Source organism: Orycteropus afer, unplaced genomic scaffold, assembly GCF_000298275.1.
Source record: "Orycteropus afer afer isolate SDZICR_OR568_19922 unplaced genomic scaffold, OryAfe1.0 scaffold00110, whole genome shotgun sequence".
NCBI lineage: Eukaryota > Metazoa > Chordata > Mammalia > Tubulidentata > Orycteropodidae > Orycteropus > Orycteropus afer.
The window spans coordinates 6,596,600-6,619,138 of record NW_006921697.1 but is presented as its reverse complement, the minus strand read 5'-3'; the positions used below and the strand labels follow the sequence as shown (position 1 = coordinate 6,619,138).

Sequence of the window (22,539 nt, the reverse complement as noted above, 5' to 3'; positions counted from 1 at the left end):
TGCTGAGGTGGGGTGCATTGCATGATGTCTGAAGACCAGTCCAGACTCAGCATTCTTAACTCTGTGAAGTATCTAGCTCCTAGAAGTTACCCAAGAGTTGCTGGGTGAATGCAAACTGGCTAACCAGAGGCCTGTTTTCTGAATACCACTGCTTTACTCTTTCTACCCCACATCCCTTTCTCCTTCCTTCCCTGACCTTCAGTTGCCCTCCAGGGTGGCTCTCAAGAATTACCTAGGTTTGATAGATGCTATTTGCTTCTCCAGGGAGTTCTGGTGGCACTGTGGTTAAAGCACTGAGCTGCTAACCAAAAGGTTGGTGGCTTGAACCCACCAGCCATTCTGTGGGAGAAAGATGAGGCAGTCTGCTTCCATAAAGATTTAGAGCCTTGGAAACCCCATAGGGCAGTTCTATTCCATCCTACAGTGTTCCTATGAGTCAGAATGGACATGATGGCAGTGGGTTTGGTTTAGTTTTGGTTGCTTCTGCCAGTTATTTTCTAACCAAACACAATTCCATTGATTTCACAGGAGGCTTAGGCAATCGCTGCTGTTAAGTTGGCACCCTATGTGTGATGGAGTAGAATTGCTCCATAGGTTTTTCCTGGTTGTAATCTTTACAGAAGCAGTTCACCAGATATTTCTTCCACAGAGCTACTGAGTGGGTTTGAACCACCATTCTAGGTTAGCAACCTATCACAAAAGAGCCTTAGTTGTCTTGATGACTCCCAGCTAGGAATAGGGGTTGGGGTGTGAGGCTCAGTATCTTGTACTTTCTTAGGGCTTGGGTCTAGGACTACAGGAAGGAGCCAACAGTGCATCAGATTTCAGCTACACAGCACCAGCCCTTTACAGTTCCAAAGCATTCTATTAGCTGTCTCATTCATTCATTGAGCAAACATTAGCCAGATAGCACAATGCCGTCCTGGGCTCTGGGATGCAAACAGAGTCTACCCGGACGGACTCAAGAGTATTCTCTGCAGTTGCTCCAGGAGCCTCACTCGCCATAGCCCTTAGGCTGGATTGAACTTTGAGCGTGGTCATCACCTGTAGTACACTTATCCTGACAGCAGGTGGCAGCCACTACCCAACTTCCACTCACTGTTGCCAGAGAAGCACACCGGCCCAGTGTGGCCAGATCTGATTTTTCAGCAGAAACTGGGAATCCAGACTCGTCTGTGAATCCTCTCTAAATCTTTAATTCAGATTTTTATAAAAAGACTCTGTGGGATAAAAGTGGGTCTGCAGAACAGATGAACCCTAAGGAGCCCCCATGAACTTCATTCAAAACGCCAGAGCTTCCAAACATTGTTACATATATTTTTACAACATCTTTTTTTAAATGCCAGGGTTTCATTGTTATTCCAACACTTCATTTTACAAGTGGGGTGACTGAGGCTCAGAGGAGAAAGAGACTTGCCCATTATGTTAGGGCTGAGCCAACAGTAGAACCCAGGAGTCCTGACATCTGATCCAGATCTTCTCTAAGTAGGAAGCACTTCCACTAGGACTCTGGGGTCCCCAGAGAGATAAGATTCTACAGCTCAGGCAATGAGGGTGCACTCCGGAGAGCTGGCCCAGCTGAAGGGAGCCCCAGTGGGGCTGGGGAGGTCGCCAAAGTCCAAGGGCAGAAAGGGGGAGGGAGTTTATTTTTAGCGGCATAGAATGTGCCTCTAAGCCTTATTTAGACATCAGGCGACAGAATGAGCTGGAGGCGGCAGGGGTGGGGGAGGAGATAGCCCCCTCCCCCCTCCTGGGGCTCCTCTTACAACTGCTCTTCCCTAGCTGCCCCCTGATCATCCTTTCTGGGGGCGCAGGGTCCCACTTTAAATAGCAGCCCTTGGGGCGTGGGCGCTGTCCTGCTCTGACTAGCTAGCTCTCTCCTCCACCTCCTCCCCTTTATCCCCACTCCTCCACAGTCACAGAGAGATACAGAAACCTAGGACATAGAATGTTTTATCTTTGCCTTCTGAGGTCACAAACCTCCTTTGAGAACTTAAGGTAATTTATTGTGGTGGTTTAGAGCTCAGGATAGGGAGTCCCTTAGACTTGGGTTCAAATCCCTGCTTATGACCCTGAGCAAGTGACTTGAACTCCGGAAACCTGAGTTCCTCCTCATTTGTACGGCTCTGGTAGCATAGTGGCTAAGGCACTTGACTGCTAACCAGAAGTCTGGCCGTTCAAACCCACCAGCCACTCCTCAGAAGGAAGATGGGGCAATCTACTTATCTGCCTCACAGGGTCCTGAAGATTGAAGGTGATAAAGCACGTGAATACCTTAACATCATAATAAGCCCTTGATAAATGATGGTGATTAAAGCTACAGTCACTACCCAGAGTATCTAAGGCATTTGACTGCTAACCAGAAGGCTGGTGGTTCAAACTCACCAGCCACTCCTCAGAAGGAAGACTGGGCAATCTACTTCAGTAGAGCTATCACCTCAGAAAACCAAGGAGGGGTCATTGTGAGTCTAATTGACTCGATGGCAGTGAATTTTGTTTTGGTTTTTATTCATGCACAATTGTGAATGTAATTTCAGGAAGCTCATGTACCCCTGAAACCCTCTTATCCCAAACCAATTTTGGACCCAATCCGATTAAGTCATTCATTTGCTGAACAAGTCTTTGCTAGAGCTAATTCAATGCCAGTCATTGGGCAATGTGTAGGGGGGACAGGAGACATGAATGCATGTGAATTACTCAGGGCCACACTGCAAATCAATAACAAACTAAGAGCCAGAAAGAAAGTCTTCAGAATCCCTGACTTAATTAGAGGCCTCCACAAAGATCCCTTACAGTCCCAGTCAAAATGGATGTGAGTGCCCCGTTCCTTCAGCAGATAGTCTCGTGCCTTCTCCAATATTCCTGACAGTGTTGGCCTCTGCTCATGTCCCTCCCGCAATGGGGCACTCACACTGTCAAGCTAGACCCTTGGATCTTTGACCAGTTGGAAGGTCTTTCTTCCTCCCAAGGAGGTGGGCCTCACTTTCCTGAAGGTCTGTATGTATTGCTCCTGACCTTCCAAGGCAACTTGGAAGACTATTGATCTCCTTCAAGTATTCTTAATCCAAAAGTGCCTTGAAGAAGGAGATTCAGAAAAGGAGAAATGGGATGACCTGGAGACATGACCCTCCTTCCAGGTTTGCCCTGCTTCCAAACCCTGCCTGAAAGCAAGTTCCCCCAAGTAATCCAGGTTACCAGTCCAAGGCTCTCTCTGCAGCTGCTTCTTTAAGAAGTGTCTTGGGGGCTGGTCCTTACTACTGTCCTTGGATTCAGTCCAGGGCCATAATTTAAAAGGTATTGCAATGTTTTTAAAAAAACAAACGTGTTGTAACCCAAGGCCCTGGTAACCACAACACTGCCGGCTGCTAGCTGCAGCCTCCCAGGCTGAGAGTAGAGGAAACTGCTCTCCGCCTACCCCACAGCACCCCACACTGCCAGCACACTGTAGTTACCATATTATATCAGGCTAGGAGCTCAGTGTGGGCTGGGCTTGAGCTTGACCTCCTCCAGCAGCAACCCTTCTAGACTGCAGTGCCTCTGGATGCTCACCAGCACTCTGGAGAATCCTTCCAGGAGATTGTTGAAGGCTCCTGGTCAGCGCTTTCTGTCTGTCCTCCACTTGAGCCCCAGAGTGATCTTGTGTGACATCAATCTGGTGATGCCCCTCTGCATGGCCTACAGGATAAAATGAAAATGTTTTGGCCAGGCCTTCAAGGCTTCTCCTTGACTGCCTGGATTCCCTCACTCTCCACTTCCACCCAGTGTTCTAGACACACTGAGCCACAAGAACTCCCTGAAAATACCACCTTGTTCTGGACATGAAATGCTGTTCCCCACTTTCTTGATGAGAAGGACACCTACTTATCTATACAGCCCAACTCAAACAGCACAACCCTGATGAAGCCTGCCCTGACCTTCCATCTCCCAGACAGAAATAGCCACTCCTTCTTAGAACTTTTCTGTACCTTTCATTACATTATTTGTCTACCTGGACCGGAAGTGATGGAGACTCCTGCAGATGGATTTGGTTTGGCCTGCATGGTGATGGTGGTGGTTGTTGGTGGTGGTGGTGGTGGTGTGTGTGTGAGTGATTTTATATTTTAAAAACAAAGAAAAACAAAAAAAGAAATAGATTTCCAGTTTTTCTTGTAAAATTGGAAGGTGAGGTGAGTTTGGGCCCTCATTTCCTTCTAATACCAATGTACTATAGTGGATCCACATTTGCTCCTTTTGATGCCCTTTTTTTTTAAAAAAAAAGTTCAAAATGATTGACAAACCACGGAAAAATTTAACAAAGGAAAAGAGGGAGAGAATACAAATAGCATGAATAAGAAACAAAATGTGTGTGTGTGTGTGTGCAATTTAATGTTATTGTTGGGTCCCATCAAGTCAGTTCCAACTCATGGTGACCCCATGTGACAGAGTAGAATAGTCCCTAGGGTTTTCTTGGCTGTAATCTTTACAGAAGCAGATTACTAGGTCTTTCTTTTGCAGAGCTGCTGGGTGAGTTCAAACCATCAATCTTTCAGTTAGCAGCCAAGTGTTTAATTGTTGGGCCACCAGGTCTCTTTCACTTGTATTCCATTTAGATGGATATGTGCTTCCCAGTTTGTGCCCTTCCCTCTCCCCACTCTCGTCTCTCCTCATTTGTGTACCTACCCAGGCTTGGAGGCATTGGGGTTTTAAGACTCAGACCATACTTCCCATATGTCCTGGGTCACTCTTATGTCTAAATATCCTACCTCCTTGTCCACATAAGATATATAGATGTAGCAGAAATTCCAATATTTTGGCAAAGAGTAGAAGAATTAATAGAATCTGATAATATATATGTATGTGTGTGTGCGTGTGATAAAATTCCTTTGCCAAATCATGTGTTCCTACTTTTTATTTGGAAACTGCAGTTATTGTACACCTAAATATAAAGAAATATAAAGAAAAGAAAAATCCTCACAACTGGGCCAATAAGCAACATCATGACAAATGGAGAAAAGATTGAAGTTGTCAGGGATTTCATTTTACTTGACTTCACAATCAAATGTCATGGAAGCAGCAGTCAAGAAATCAGATGTAGTATTGCACTGGGCAAATCTGCTGCAAAAGTCTTCTTTAAAGTGTTATGGAGCAAAGATGTGACTTTGAAGACTAAGGTATGCCTAACTCAAGCCTCGGTATTTTTCAATTGCCTCATATGCATGTGAATCATGCACAATGAATAAGGAAAACTGAAGAAGAGTTGGTGCCTTTGAATTGTAGTATTGGCAAAGAATAGCAAAAAATACAAAACAAAACAGAAAAAAAAAAAACATGGACTGCCAGAAGAATGAACAAATCTGCCCTGGAAGAAGTGCAGCCAGAATGCTCCTTGGAAGCAAGAATGGCCAGATTTTGCCTCACCTACTTTGGTCATCTTGCTAGAAGGGACCATTCCCTGGAGGAAGGTATGCTAGGTAAAGTAGTAGCAAAAAAGAGGAAGACCTTCAATGAGATGGATTGATATGGTGGCAGCATGGGCTCAAGCTTAGCAAGGGTCATGAGGATGGCTCAGGACTGGGCAGTATTCCAATCCGTTGTACATAGGGTAGGCATGCATCACAGCCAATTCGATGGCACCTAGTGACAACAACACAGTCCTCGTACTCTCTCCATCCTCTGACTCACATTCCAGTTAGTTTTATGGCAATAAAACAAAACAAAAACCAAACTCATTGCTATCAAGTTGGACCCAACTTACAGCGACTCCTCCTTAGGTTTCTGAGGCAGCATCACTACGGAAGTAGATTGCTCAACATTCTTTCCAAGGAGTGGCTTGTGGGTTTGAACTACCAGCCTTCTGGTTAGCAGTTAATGCCTTAGGCACTACAACACCAAACTCTCCTATTCTAGGGGAGCAAGGAAAATGGCACCAGAATCAGGGAACACCAGACTTTCCAGAGCAGAAGGTTTAGGAATAGGTATCTGTTGGAAAAGGTTTGCTGAAGTTATAATGATATAGCAGCTTTTCTGGTTCATTTAATATATATATATATATATTTTTTTTTAAGTCAAAGAATGAGGTAAAAACAAACAAACAAACAAACAAAAAACTGACTGCCGTAGAGTCAATTTGACTCATAGCAACCCCTCCTTGGGTTTCCTAGGCCATATCTCTACTAAAGTAGATTGCCCAATCTTCCTACTGAGAAGGGGCTAGTGGGTAGGACCCCAGAAACTGGTTTCCCCACTGAGGAAAGACACACAATAAAAAACATTTGGGATTGAGTGGAATGGAGCACATGATATCAGGTGGGAAAATGCAAAAGGTGCAGTCTTCTGAAAAAGTGTATGTGGAGGGGGATGGGATAGAGTAGGTAGATTGTTGACTTGGTGCAGTCAGACAAGTGAATATCCATCTCTGATCTGAACCTGGGAAGACGCAAGGTAGTGTTGGAGTGCTGTTCTTTCAATTACATATAAATGAACATGCCATTCATTGAAGGACTCTATCCAGAAGGGAGTTTGAGAATCTCCTGAGCAGGAAGGACCTGCTCCAAATCCCTAGACATGTGATGGCTCAAGGCCTTGGCTCTTAGCTGGTGGAACAGGCACAGGTAGGGGTGGCCTTGGACTGAGGGCCTATCTTTTAGCTTAATAAGTTTCCCTGGTGTCACCAAAGATATCAAACACTTAACCCAGCCACGGGTATCTCAAACATGGAAAATGGAGCTCTCCCCTAGACTCACTGAGCCCTAAACACAGCTCTGTTCTTTATCTCTGTGTTCTTTTATTTAACAACAACAACAAAAAAAAAACTTTCTCAGTCATGAGGAAGAAATAAAAGTCTAAAGTGGTGTGTGATGGTTATGTTTCTATGTCAACTTGGCTAGGCTTGGTTGAGTGGCTGAGCAGCTGGATTTATTATTCCCCATGATGAGACTGGTAATCAACTCCATGGTGGAATCTACTGGGAGCAGCTGAGTAGCTGCCTTAGGGAATGTGGTCTGTTTCCTGTATATAAGGAGAAGCCTTGGGAATGGTCTCCAGCCTTTGGCACGCTTCAGCTCTGCATGTAGCAGCTGTGTCAATGCTCAGCAGCCTGCAATGCTCTGCTGACCTTGGGACTTACAATGGACTTAAGCTAATGGCCTGCCATGTGGTCTGGTAACATTGGGACTGTGCCTTTTTACTTGTCAACCTTGGGGCTTCTCAGCCTCAGCAGCCAACAGCTGTCTGAGTGAAGAAAGGCCTCTAGCTCCAGTGGGCCAGGAGCAGGAGGCAGAGCTGGACCCCAAGGTTGAGGGGCTTTCACCCAGCCCCTAGAGTCTGGCACTCTGAACTTGGACTTAAAGCCTCCAAATTGTAAGAATAAATGCCTGTTTGATAAGGCCATCCCATTTGTGGTATATTCTTGTCAGAGTGGTACTAGGTAACCAGAACATGGTGGTTCTCAAACATAAACCAAACCAAACCAAACTCATTGCCATCAAGTCGGATCCAACTCATAGCGACCCCTCCTTGGGTTTCTGAGACAATAACACTACAGAAGTAGATCGCCCAATCTTCCTTCTGAGAAGTGGCTGGTGGAATTGAACCACCAGACTTCTGGTTAGCAGTCAAATGCCTTAGGCATAACTGTGCATCAAAATTACCTGGAGGACTTAAAACACAGATTGCTGGGCCACTGTCTGAGTTTCTGATTCAGTGGGTCTGGATGAGGCCCAAGAATCTGCATTTTTATCAAGTTTCATAAGGAGCCCTGGAGATGCAATTGTTAAGCACTCTGCTACTTACTGAATGGCTAGCAACTCCAACCCACCCAGTGGCTCTGGGTAGAAAGCCTGGTGATCTGCTCCCACGAAGATTACAGCCAAGAAAATCTTATGGGGTAATTCTACTCCGTCACATGGGTCACTATGAGTCTAAACCACTGGATGCTCTAACAACAAGTTCCCAAGAGTTTGCTGATCCTGCTGGTCCCAGGGCCACACTTTGAAAACACTGTTATAAGAAATGTTCCTGCCTGTTTGTTACTAGTAGCCTTCACAATTTTTGTTGTCATATTTGTTCCTTGAGGCCATGTACCAGGATGTGAACTTCACTGAATGGAGAAAACATTCACTAATGATTATTAGCAGGAATTGAGTTTTGTTAGGGAAAGTTGTAAAATGGATCTTGCCACTCCTCCCAAGGCAACCCCAAATTCCAAACCACAGGTCTCCTGAGAAATAAGCAGAGATGACTTTTACTAATTAGCATTACTCAGACTAAATTCTCCTTTCCAAAGACTTCCCCTTAATTCGATTTAACTCAATGCAACACAATATAACCACTTGATTACCTGATAAAATTGCCTACCACAACCACTACAGCAGGAAGGCTCCAAGCTTAGGGTGAAGTTTCCTCAGATTCAATTCTTCAAGTTCTGATTCAGTAGATGGGAGAAAGGGAGAGGGTTCCAGGGAATCTTCAGTTTAACAAACAATCCTTAGGTGATTGTGATGCCAGTGTGCCTACCCATACCTTGAGAAGCACTTCAATAGAAGTTTAGGTTTCTCTCTCATTTCTTCCCTTAAGTATCTTCTAACATGAAGCTGATAATGGAGAACCAACATTTCCATCAAGAGTCTGGCAAACCCAAGGTACCTCTCTCAGCACAGCCTCTTTTTATCATCTCCAGATCTGAAGCTGGAGCTTTACACAGTGTTCCTAAGAGTATATTATTCTAATTAAATTCAATATCAAGTCCAGTTGCCATCAATTCAATTCTAACTTAGGGCAACCCTATGTGTGTCAGAGTAGAACTGTGCTCCATAGGATTTTTAATGGCTGATTTTTCAAAAACCAAACCTTTCTTCCAAGGCACTACTGAATGGATTTGAACCAATAAACTTCTGGTTAATAGCTGAGTACTAACTCTTTGCACCAGTCAAGGCCTTCATCACCCAGGGACCCTGAAATCAATATAACAAATCTTAAAGCATTTGGCTGTTAACCGAATGGTCAGTGATTCAAACCCACCAGCCACTCCATGGAAGAAAGATGAGGAAGTCTACTTCCATAAATACAGCCTTAGAAGCCCAGCGGGGTGTGGAGGGAGGTCACTTTGAATCAGAATCAATTCAATGGCAGTGAGTTTGCTTTTGGTTTGGTCTTGCTTAAAAACTACATACAGTTGCTAGTGACAGAGTAATGGCAGTGACTTAAACAATTAACTGTCTATTCTATTATATGAAAAAGTTTGGAAGTAGGTTATCAAGACTGTTGTGAGGGCTCCATAAATTCATCAGAGATCAAGATTCCTTCCATTTTTTTGCTCAAGGTATTAAGATGGCTGCTGGGATTCAGCCTTCACATCTGTATTCCAGACAGGGAAGAAAGGATGGGGAAGGTGGAGCCCCACTCTCAGCTGAGTCATCCCCTTATTAAAGGCTTTCCTGGAAGCTCAGGCCAGTAATTTCCCCTTACATATCAATAGTCATCCCTTGGTGCAAGGAAGCTGAGAATGTAGGGTTTAAGCTATCCCAAAGAGTATCAGGATTCTGTAAATAAAGCAGAGGAAAGAATGGGCATTGGGTAAGGTAACTGGCAGTCTCTGCCACAACCTACTAAATGCCAAACAGGGTGGGATGGGGCAGGCCAGGAGGAGACAGAGCTCATAGGGAGGACACACAGAGCACACCAACACCTGTAACTGAAAGGAACACTGCTAAGTATGATAAGAGAAACCCTGTGCTACTCTGTTCTATAGGGTCGCTATGAGTCGGAATCGACTCAGTGGCAGTGGGTTTGGTTTGTTTTGGTGCTAAAAGAACTGTAGAACAAGTGCTGCAAGGATGAACTCCAAGAGCAGGGGTCTTCTCTGCTTTGGATTCACAGGGGGCTTTTGGAATGAGAGAGTGTTTGATTTGCCCCTTGATATACAGTTAGAATTATAACCCACAGAGATGGATTGTGAGGAAAGATACTCTGGGTAAACCTGTTTATATCAAGTTGATTCCAACTCATAGCAACCCTATAGGACAGAGTAGAACTGCCTCATAGAATTTCTAAGGCTGTAATCTTTACAAAAGCAGACTGCCACGTCTTTCTCCCACAGAGCTGTTGGTGGGTTCAAATCACCATCCTTTTGGTTAGCAGCTGAGTGCTTAATCCCTGCACCATCAGGGGTTCTTACACTCTGGGTAAACCAAACCAAAACTAAAACACACTGCTGTTGAGTCAGATCCAACTCATAGTGACCCCTCCTTGGGTTTCTGAGGCAGTATCACTATAGAAGTAGATTGCCCAACTTTCTTTCCAAGGTACAGGGCATATATTTAGGGATCAATTGGATTCAATCAGAAGAATCTGACCAGAAAACAGTGTTGGGCTTAGAAAGACTTTTAATGACCACTGAGCTGAGAGAAGATGGGGCGATATACTTCTGTGGTGATACTGCCTCAGAAACCAAAGGAGGGGTCACTATGAGTCAGGTCCGACTTGACAGCACATAACAACAACAACAACGAGTTGAGAGATCTAAACCTTGGATCCAGAGTCCCTGGGAGGTGCAACTGGTTGATGAGCTTGGCTGCTAACCCAAAGTTGGAGGTTCAAGTCCACTCAGAAGAAAGGCAACAATATACTTCAAAAAAATCAACCATGGAAGAGTCTATGGAACATAGTTTGACTCTGACACACATGGTCACCATGACTCAATGGCAACTGATTTTAACCCAGGATCCACACATGGCCCCATTGTGTGGGCTGCAAGAGGTCCTCAAACTGCCCCAAATTATGTATGAAACTTTATATGAATGGGTATATTGTAGTTTTTAAATGAAAGATACTTGGGATAATCCCTGTATTGTTATTTCCAATCTTTCCTAAAAGAGTTCACCCCATCCTCAACCTTGGTCTCTTTACACATAGCCTAACTATGAGCACTAATTCCTCATTCTCTAAATCCCAAAACTCCACCTCTGCCCTGACTTGACTTATGATGTTCCTCCTTCTTGTAATTACTCCTCCCTGATTCTCCTCTTGCTTCTAAATATGGAACGATGGGTAATGATTTTTCCCATCACTGAAAATATTCAAACATAGGCTGCATAACTACCTGGAAGGGACATTATAAAAGACATTTAGATTAGTCAGCTTTCTTAGTTGCAAGAAACACAAGCTCAGCAATCAGATCTCATCCCAACCTAAGACTCTAGGATTTTTTGGCATGAATGTTCTTTGACATTAGTATTCCTCCAGGAGGTCTTTTTTGATCTTCTTCATCTACCTTGGTGTCTCATCTTCCTTTAAGGCCAATATTTTCTGCAAGAAGACTATAACTTGGCATTGGTTTTAAAATCTGTCTCATTATTTTCCATCTTTTCTTATATGTAGGTCTCATGTCACAAAAAATTTCAAGGACAAAGACTAAGGACTAAGTCTTATTCTCTTGTACCCCAACTATGCCTTGGCCATCAGCTGGTCAACCATCTCAGTTGCCTGGGCCTGAGGAGTTTCTTAGGACAGGGAACTCTCAATGCTAAAACTGGGAACGTCCTGGGCAAACCCTTACTCCCACAGGAAATGGGCATGAAGTCATCCAGGCTTATTGATTGCTAACCACGGTAAACGTTTCTACTGTTCACCAATATTTCTGGTTCTCCTTACTTTCAAGGCATACATTGCACTTCTTCATCCCCTTGAAATTAGGCATGACCATATGACTTGCTTCAGCTAATAAATTGTGAGTGTACTTAATATGTTTCACTTCTGAGTGGAAACATTTAAGATCCCATGTTCTTTTCTTGCCATGGTAAACTCTGAAACATCATTCTGAGTTGGTTATATCATGAATTAGTACATCTCAGAGGTAAAACAAAGCCCTCTTGCCTACCCATGATCCCATAATAGATATGTTGTTGTTGTTGTTGTTATTTGCCATCTAGTCGGCCCCGACTCATAGCGACCCCTCCTTGGGTTTCCGAGGCCCAACCTTCCTTCCATAATAGATATGTAGTATAAGTAACAACTTCTTTAATGTTAAGCCACTGAGATTTTTATGATTTTCATTACTGGAACAAAGCTCAACCTAACCTGACTGGTATACCAGCCACCAAAAAAATTCATTGGCAATTTTCTCATATTCTAGTTACCAAAGTAAAAATAAACAATAGCAATAACAACAACAACAACAAAAAATACAAGCCAAAGAAACAAAGCTCTTTAGAATTTTTTCTCAGGCAGGAATCTCAAAGTACATCACCAAAAGCCCAGCTGTAGGACAATGGAAAATCTGATCTCCCAGGTGGTTCAGAGAAGCTGGAGGCAAGATCTCTTGAGACCAGAGGCTCCAGGAACAGAATTTGCTTTCCTAGACCCTACCCAAGGACCCATGGTGGTGCAGCAGTTAAAGCACTCAGCTGCGAACCAAAAGATCAGCTGTTCAAACCAACTGCTCTGTGGGAGAAAGATGTGGCACCTGTTCCACAAGGATTTACAGCCTGGGAAACTCTATGTGGCAGTTCCATGCTGTCCTTACAGGGTCACTATGAGTCGGAATCCACTGGATGGCAATGCGTTTAGTTTGGTTTAGTTCCTACCACCAGCCCAACTTTTTATTTTAATGGCTGACACTGAAATTTGAGATCAATTTTAGAAAGTTCAGCTCTTTGATATACCCACCCACCGCCATTGAATTGATTCCAACTCACAGCAACTCTATAGCACAGAGTAGAACTGTTCCCAAAGGGTTTCCAAGGCTGTAAATCTTTATGGAAGCTTTGTTGTTGTTGTTGTTGTGTGCCGTCGAGTCAGCCCCGACTCATAGCAACCCCTCCTTGGGTTTCCGAGGCAGTATCACTACGGAAGTAGGATTGCCCAACCTTCCTTCCGAGGAGTGGCTGGTGGGTTTGAACCGCCGGCCTTCTGGTTAGCAGTCAAGTGCTTTAGCCACTATGCTACCAGAGCTCCCTTATGGAAGCTAGAGGCCCTCATCTGTCTCCCGAAGAATGACGGCTGATGGGTTCCAACCACCCACCTTTTGGTTAGCATCCAAATACTTTAACTACTACACCACCCAAGCTCCTCTCTTGGATATACAGCTGGAGAAACTCTCAGAAGGGAAAAAGGACTGGTTCAGGGTCACACAGAGCAATACTGGGTACATTCTCCCCTCCCAGTTCAGACACCTTTTCTCTTTATGTTGTTTTTCCACCCAGGTAATTCACTCATTGTCCATTTCTTTGTGATTCCATGGACTTGCCCATGGCTTAAAAAGCTCGTCTTGATCTCATGAAAAACCCATTGCCGTTGAGTTGATTTCAGCTCATAGTGACCCTATAGGGTTGATGGTATTAGGTTAATGGGAGTCTCATGAAGAGGTTTAAAATCATATTTAAAACATTTTTTTCTTATTACAATAGTAATAAGTATACAATCATTTTCTCAACTAGAATATAGGTTTTTTATTTTATTTTTAATGTTTTATTGTATTTTTGATGAAAGTATCCATGGCAAAATAGGTTCCCAATCAATAATTTCTACATATATTGTTCAGTGATATTGGTTATATTCTTCATAATGTGTCAACATTCTCATTATTTTCATTCTAGTTGTTCTGTTCCCATTAACTTAGTCTCACTGTGCCCAAACATTCTCATCTATGTTTTAGAGTAACTGCTGTTCATTTGTTCCCATACAGATAGTTTTTTAAAATAGCATGTCACTCAAAGGTGACATCCTTTACTTATTGAGCTAATCTACTATTTAGTTAGAAGGTGATTTCAGAGTATAGTTTCAGTGCAAGGTTTAAAAAGTATCTCAGGGCAGTAGTCTAGAGGATTCCTCCAGCCTCAAAGTCCCAGTAAGTTTGGATTCTTTGAGAATTTTAAGCTCTCTTTCATGTTTCTCTCCCTTTCTATCAGGATCCACCTATTGTGATCAGAATGGTCAGAAGTGGTAGTTGGGTACCATCTAGCTCTTCTGGCCTCAAGGTAGATATTGTTGTCGTTATGTGCCATTGAGTCGGATCCAACTCATAGTGACCTCTCCTTGGGTTTCCAAGGTGGTATCACTATGAAGTAGATTGCCCAATCTTCCTTCCTAGGAGTGGCTGGTAGGTTTGAACCACCAGCCTTCTGGTTAGCAGTCAAGTGCCTTAGGCACTATGCTATCAGAGGTAGACATACTTATCTTGAAAAGAAAGTTTTAAAAACTGAAAAATAATTTAAAAAACTAAACTCCTACCCATCTAAAAGTAATCACTATTTTTTTAAAAAAATGCATTTTAATTTTTGTTATTGTTGACAATACAGACAGCAGAACATATACCAATTCAACAATTTCTGTATGTTCAATTCAGTGACATTGATTATATTCTTCAAGTTGTGCAAACATTCTCACCCTCCTTTTCCTACTTGTCCCCCCTCCATTAACATAAACTCACTGTCCCCATCCAACTTTTCAGCAATCTACTTCTGTAGTGATACCACCTGGGAAACCCAAGGAGGGGTTGCTATGGGTCGGGTCCGACTGGATGGCACATAACAACAACAACAACACAGTCAATTTGATCTCACCTGGTTTATTCTTTAAAAGGGCACAATGCTCAAAGCGGATGTACCCTACTGATGAAGCAAACTATTTCCTGGTTCAATGAAGATGTCAGGAGCCAGTTTTGGTTTTAAGCTCAAAGTCTAATTCATCCAGCCTCAGTGAATCCAGAAAGCCCAGATTCTGATGAGAATTTGAAATTCTGTTCTGCCTTTTTCTCCCTTTTTCTATAGAATCTTTGATCCAAATATTCAATAATGGCAGCCAGGCACCAATCAGTTCCTCTGGTCTCATGGCAAAGGAGGGAGTTGCTCATGGAGGCTATTAGCCGTATATTCCATTTCTAGAGGTAATCACTATCTACAGTTTTCTTTAAAAAAAAAAAAAAAAAAATTAAAGTGTTACTTTAAAACAAGTTTTAAAATATTCTGCCTCAGCAGTATTTTGCTTGCATGGCATTCTGCTTTTATGGATGCATCGTATCCACTGTTGATTCCAACTCATAGTGACCCTATAGGACAGGTAGAACCGCCTCATAGGATTTCCAGGGCTGTAAATCTTTATGTAAGGAGACTGCCTCATCTTTCTCCCTCAAGTAGGCTGGTAGGTTCAAACTGTCAAACTGTTGGTTAGCAGCTGAATGCTTTAACAACTATGTCACCAGAGCTCCTCATGGATATATCATATTTTAACTAGCTCCCTTTTCTTGAATATTTAGTTTGTTTTCATTTTTATTTTAATTATGAGTACTACATTGATGACATTGTTAATTTCACTAGACACTTTCCTTTTTACCTGTGAAGCATATCTTACAGTTACAGTTCTCTAACTTGAGTGTGAATCAGAATCACTTGTTATGTTATAGACTCTTGGGTTCCATCCATGGAGTTTACATCTGTAAGTGTGAGAGGGCTTTATTATTATTATTATTATTGTGATTTGGGTGAAGATTTACAGAGCAGAGTCACTTTCCATACAGCAGTTCACATACACTTTGTCTCATGACATTGACCACAGTTTACCACAATGCAACAGCTCCCCTCCCACTTCCTCCCCATAGTTACCCCTTCCCAGTGTCCATCCCTCCATGCACTCCTGCCCCCTGAGCTGTCTCCCTGTGCATAAGCAGCCCTTCTTTCTCCCATGATTGTTCTCTCCAAGGAGTGTATCTACCTGAGGTAAATGTTCAACTCCTATGCCTGTCTTTTATTTGGCTGGAAACCACGGGTGTAGGTTCAGTTCCAGACCTGAAGGGCAGCTAGGGGCCATAGTCTCAGTGGTTCCACCAGGCTCTATTGGACCAGCAAATCTGGTCCCCTCCCGTCCCCCTTTTTTTTTCTCCAAATGATTTTGAGTTGAGAGGGCATTTTTAACAAGTTTCCTTGACACTGTTTGTTTGGAGACTACGTTTTGTGAACCCACAGTTCTACGTTATCTTCCCTTCTAAAAACCTAGTAACACCTGTTTCCTTTCTTATTGTTATTGTTATGTGCCATCCAGTCAGACCCGACTCATAGCGACCCCTCCTTGGGTTTCCGAGGCAGTATCACTACAGAACTAGATTGCCCCATCTTCCTTCCGAGGAGTGGCTGGTGGGTTTGAACCTTCAGCCTTCTGGTTAGCAGTCAAGTGCCTTAGGCACTATGTTACCAGAGCTCCTTCCTTTTAATCTTCTGCAATTGGTCTTATACTCTGGCGTTGTTATTGTTAGGTGCCATCAAGTAGGCTCCTACTCATAGTGACCCTATCCACAGCAGAACAAAACACTGCCTGGTCCTGTGCCAGCCTCAGACTCTGCCTATCATTGCAGCCACTTTGTCAGTCCATCTCATTGAGGACCTTCCCCTTTTTCACTGACCCTCCACTTTACCAAGCATGATACCCTTCTCCAGGGAATGGTCCCTTCTGACAACATGACCAAAGTAGGTGAGATGACATCTGGCCATTCTTGCTTCCAAGGAGCATTCTAGCTGTACTTCTTCCAGGACAGATTTGTTCTTTCTTCTGGCAGTCCATGGTTCTCTAGGGAGGGGAAACGTTTTTGTGTGTGGCCTGTTATTCTTTCCCCACTCATAACTGTAAGTCTCCATTATGGGTTTGATTTTTGTCCCCAAAAAAGTTATATTCAAGTTCTAGCCCCCAGTACTCATAAATGTGAACTTACTTGAAAATACCATTTTGCGGAGTTAATTACAATTAAGCTTACATGGGGTCTTACTGGAGTGTGATGGACCCTAATCCAATATGATTGACATCTTTATAAGAAGAGAGGAGACATAGAGACAGAGACACAGAGGGAAAATGACCATCTGAAAACATGGGCAGAGATTGGAGTTACGTCGTCACAAGCCAAGGAACACCTGGGGCCACTAAGAGAATCTAAGGATTCTCCCTTAGAGCCTTTAGTGAGAGCATGGTCCTATCACTACCTTGAATTTGAACTTGTGACCTCCAGAACTGTGAGAGGATAAATTTCTTTTGTTATAAGCCACCCAGCTTGTGATACCTTGTCAGCCAGAAGAAACCAATACACTCCCTTTCATCTGGGTTTTGCTTTAATTTCCTAATTCACACACAGATACAAACACACCCTGATTTTCAACATTAGGAGTCTTTTTCACCCCCAGAAATCCCAGCTAGTAACAAAGTGAGGGTAACTAAAAGTTGTTTCTCCCAGCCACTGGCATTTTACTGTCCCTTATTGCTATTGCATCTAACCTGACTGCTTCACAAGGTTGTTATGGTGAAAAAGAAAACTTCCTGGGAAGAACTACCTGCCCAGAAGTGGGGTGCCATTGTGATTAAGCTTAGAATAATGATTTGACTTGTAATGATGTATATTTTGAAGCTTAGTTTCTAGAGTTAGAGCTAGCTGAGTCCTCTCTGGGATTTGGTACTTACTAGCTGTCTGAATTTAGGCAAATGACTTCACAACTCTTTCTCATTTTCTTCACTTGTAAAATGAGGGAAATAATAATACCTTTGTTGAAAGGATATGGCAAGAGATAGAAATAATTTGTGTAAAACAGCTGGGACAGAAATAGCCCTCAATAGTAGCTATTGTGTTTAGTAATTAATTGTTTTTAATTAGTTTTTCCCTCTCTCCCTTTCTCAGCTAAAGGCCTAGAGAAGCATCTGTTGACCATACTGACTTTTTCTACCCAGACCTGAGGTCAGATTCTGGTCACCTGCCCTAGGGCCGGCGGCGCAGAGAGCCCCACGGGTTTAGTGGAGGCCCTGCTCTTCGGGTATTTACGGCACACGGCCGCCCCAGCTCGAGCTGAAGTCGGCGCTTCCAGGTTCAGTTTCAGGGTCTCGCCGGTAGCCCCGGCCGGCGGGCGTGGAACGCGCAGTGGGGCTGGGACCGCAGGGTCCCTTGGGGGCCCCGGAGTTAGAAGGCGGCGTCCGGGAGCCCCCGGAGGAGGATGGGCTGCGGACGCAGCAAGCTGAGCTGCTGCAAACCCCCCAAAAAGGTAAAGGGCGCTGACGGAGAAGTTTGCCTTCGGAGGAGGGGGGGCATGGAACAGCTCCGCGTCTGGGGCCCCTCGGCGCCCCGAACCGAAAATAGAGAGAGGCCGGCACTGAGGCGGAGAAGGAACTGCCCAGCGGCGCTCTTTGCGCGGCTTCAGGCTGAGCCGCGCGGGCAGCGGAGTTTACAAACACGGCCTCCGGCTGGGGAATGGCAGCAGATTCCGGGTGCCGCGGGTGAGAGAATGTCTAGCGTCAATGGCAGGTGCCCTCTTCCTTCAGCTTGGGGCCGCTTGCTGTGTGGCCATGAACATGTGACTTGACCTCTCTGGGCCTTCCTTCGGCTTTCCCTCTGGTTCAGAGGCCCTGCAACTATCGGAGTGGTCCACGGACTTAGAGCGGAGACATCCCCTAGGACCTGTCAGAAATGCAGACCCTCAGGCTCTGCCCTAGACCTGCTACAACAAAGCTTATCTTTTAACAAAATGTCCAGGTGATTTCTTTAAGCTTTAAAGTTTGAGAAGCGCTGTTCTAGGGCCCCTTCTAGGCTTAGGCAGCAGGGGCGCTTAGGACTATCCTGGGGTACCTGGGAGGGGCCAAAGACAGAGAAGGTATATGGCCTTCTGCTACCTTCCACTCCCTTCTATTCCTCCCCCAAGGGGCCTCAGAGCTGGGTTAGGCCCCTAGAGATTGTACTCAGGTTTCTTGCAGTGGGACCAGCTGCCCCTTCGGGTCCAGAAGGTCAGAGCCTGAAGCCAGGAGGACACCCTCCTGAGGGGAGAGTGAGGATGGGCAGACCTGCAAGTCCTCTAGTAGCTAAGACAGATTCCCAGACTGCTGGCCCTTTTCCCTATACCTGCTACCTGCCAGACAGGTGGGATGAGATGGTCTTACAACTTTATGACTAGTCCCCTTCAAGACCTGAGAGGCCCCAAACTGTGGCAATATTTAGTAATTGTGTATTGAAGTTGAATTTCTGTTTCTCACTGCTCCTGCTTTGCTGGTGCCCTAAGCAGAAGCTTTTTGGTTTATTGGTTATCCGGTATGATCCCCAACCTGTAAGATTCTATTCCCTGTACCTCATCCAGGGACATGAGTTTTGGTAGTAAGCACTGTGCCCACCTCCTCCCCACCCGCTTGCCCTGCTCCTCCTTTATTCCCATTTTAAAAATCACATGGAGCTCAGACCCAGAATACCTCATGTCTTCCCTGGCTCCAAAAGGAAATCTGAGGCTTGGCTCGAGCTAACAGAGGATGGGATGATCAACCAGAGCCTGGCCTGAGACTTGTAACCAAGCTGGTGACAGAGAACATCAATGCTGGGTTTAAGTCCTGGCTCTGCCACAAACATGCTACATGATGATTATAATCTCTTACCCCTCTCTGGTCCTCAGTTTCCCCCTCATGTGGAGAAGGGAACAAACAGGATGGTGTCTAAAGATCTGAGAGCCTGTGTTTTCTATACCTGTGTCAACCTCTCAATCTGCAAAGTGGGCCAAGGGTTGATTCCACCTACCCAGAGGAAACTGGGGAGGAGCTTGCTTCAGGCCCAACCCTTCCAGAAGCCGGAAGAAGAAACCGCAGTAAGCCTGGGTCCCCATGCCTTCTGGCCCTTCTGAGAGGCTCACCAGTTTCCCCGGTCTCTCCCTGGCACAGCCTGAATTGGACCTCCCTGACTCAAGCTATGAAGGGCATGTAAAGCCAGCACAGACTGAATTGGACTGGACCTTGGGTACCACTTGGGCTGATTCACTCAATGTACAGATGGAAGTTAGAGCCTCGAGAAGGGAAGCAGCTTGGCTGAGGCTAAAGAGCAACTTCCAGCAAACTCTAGATATCTGTTCCCCTAGCCTAATGTCCTTATCTCCACCCTTGCCCTGTGCTGCCGGTGGCTTCTTGATAGCATCAATGCCCTTTGGCATAAAAGCCTTCATCCCTTTGCCTCTGAGCCACTTGGCATTTCTTCACTGCCACACCAATGTCAGGTCCCTGCTCCTACATGGCTGGTTTTGTTTAGAGTTCATACTTGTCTCCATCCCTCAAGGATGTTGTTGTTGTTTTGTGCCGTTGAGTGGTCTCTGACTCATAGCGACCCCTCCTTGGGTTTCCGAGGCATCTCTACAGAAGTAGATTGCCCAATCTTCCTTCCAAGGAGTGGCTGGTGGGTTTGAACTGCCAACCTTCCAGTTAGTAGTCAAGTGCCTTAGGCACTACACCACCAGAGCTCTTCCCAATTTCAGCCTTCCAGTGGTGTAGTGCCTAAGGTGTTTGACTGTTAATCAGAAGGCTGGCGGTTCTAACCCACCAACCACTCCTCTGAAGGAAGACCTGGCAATCTACTTCTATAAAGATACCACCTTGGAAACCCAAGGAGAGGGGTCTCTATGAGTCGGGACCAACTCAATGGCAGTGAGTTTGGTTGTTTTGGTTTAAGGAGCCCTGAAAGAGCTCTGGTGGTGCAGTGGTTAAGGCACTCAGCTGCTAGCTAAAAGCCTTGGAAACCTTATGGGGCAGTTCTACTCTGCCCTATGGGTGCTCTGAGAATTGTTGTTGTTGTTGTTGTTGTTATGTGCCGTCAAGTTGGCCCCAACTCATAGCGACCCCTCCTTGGGTTTCCGAGGCAGTATCACTACGGAAGTAGGATTGCCCAACCTTCCTTCCGAGGAGTGGCTGGTGGGTTTGAACCGACAGCTGTCTGGTTAGCAGGCAAGTGACTTAGCCACTATGCTACCAGAGCTCCCGCTCTGAGAATAGGATGTATAAAAATGAAGGTCAGGTCACGGTAATGGTGACTCACTCTGAGTGGCAGCTTACAGGGTACATTCACATCCTTATCTTTGTGGAGTATTACACAAATCCTGAGAGCGAGGCTGAGCTGTGGAACGCTCCCCACTTTACAGGTGAAGGAACTGAGGCTCATTGAGAGCACTGTGTCCAAAGCCATATAGCTAGTCAGTGTCAAACCTGTGCATTGGAGGCTAGTTTTTTGCATTTCCACCCAGTGCCTTCTGCAGAGCCCAAAGCAGGTACATATTTGAGTGAATGAGTGAGGACTGGATAAGAGCTGTGTGAGGAGTTAGTCAGGGTGCAACAGGAGCCCATATTTAGCTTTGAGAGCTACAGGACAGCTTCTTGGTATATTGAAGGTTTGGTAGGAATTACCCAGCCAAGGGGGGAGGGAACAGCCTGAGCTAAGGCTGAGCCAAATCAGGCACAGTATGATGGGGTTCATTTTGGAGAGTGGAGCTCACCAAGGAGGCTACCTTGGCTAGGGACAAGGAGATGACTGCTAAAATCTCTAAGGCCCCTCCAGGCTCAAGGCCCCTCCATGCTCCCCTACCTTTTTGAGCAGCTTCTCTCCTTCCAGAATGTTCTTGGAGTTTAACTCTGTGTAGTCTTTCTCTGTGAAGCCAGCCTTGCAGGTTTCTCTGGCTTTATGATCCCCACTGTGGTCACTCCGCACAGTGATGTCCCTAGCACCTAGAGCTTCAACTCTGGCCACAGTGCTGTAGCCCTGAGCAAGGCATCAGAGAACTTATTTCAATACTATACTCAACGCCAGGCCTCAGGCCACAGTTACTCAGTGGTTCAGTCATTCAGAGTTATTCATGACCTCCTCCAGGTACCAGATAAGGTAAGAGAGACACAGAGGTGAATGATGTGGAAGAGATGGGCATAGGTATAAATAACTCTAAAATAAGACCACAAAGGCTAGGGACTTGGGCTTCAGAATTAGGTTCCAGTAAACCATTGACATCAAGTTGATTCCGACTCATGGTGACCTTATGTGTTACAGAGTAGAATTGCTCCATGGGGTTTCCTTGGCTGTAATCTGCATGGAAATAGTTTGCCAGGCCTTTCTTCCACAAAGCAGCTGGGCAGGTTCAAACTGCCATCCTTCAAATTAGCAGCCAATTGATCACAGCCCACTCATGCCACCTGCCTTACTCATTTGTTTAACTTGGCAAACATTTGCATATCCAACCACACCAGTCTCCTGACTAGGTGTTGGTTCAGTCCTGGCTCCATCAAGAATCCGTTAAGTGACCTTGGAAGTGACTTGGCTTCTCCATGCCTCAGTTTCCTCATCTATAAGATAGGTATGTTAATAGCTCATGTGTCATAGGGTTGTTCTTAGGATTCAGTGGAAGAATTTGTGTAATAGAGTTCCTAACACACTGACTGGCAGGTGATAGATACACCTTTAAGAGCTAATGTGGGTACTGTCATCGAGAGACATAGAAGAATTTTGCTTTAAGGACATCACACGTGGAGTGTTTTCAAAGCAAGCCAGGATGCAGTGGGGAGCATTAATGTTGAAAGGTTGATGGAGGACATACTTGGACTCAGCCTGGAGCCTGGCCACTGCCTTCTAACCTCTGTTGTCAAGGGGTGTGAGGAACAGCCTTGTTCTCTGTTGTTCCAAAAGGCAGAACCGGGGGCAGTAGGGAGAAGCTAAAGCTAAGTTTCCACATCTCATGAGGAAGAAGTGCCCAAAAAAATCTCTTAAGATAGTGAGCTCACCATCACTGGAGGACTCCAAGCAGTGGTCAGATGACA

The 22,539-nt window shown here is 44.9% G+C and overlaps 1 protein-coding gene across 1 annotated transcript in view; it reads left to right on the top strand.

The window, feature by feature from the left end:
• The window catches only part of CCDC69 (coiled-coil domain containing 69), a 61,680-nt gene that overhangs the window by 2,124 nt on the left and 37,017 nt on the right, over positions 1-22,539 (top strand). Inside the window, 1 exon segment of the mRNA XM_007943657.1 lies at positions 17,811-17,984. Within this exon segment, the coding sequence (XP_007941848.1) occupies positions 17,811-17,984 (174 nt within the window).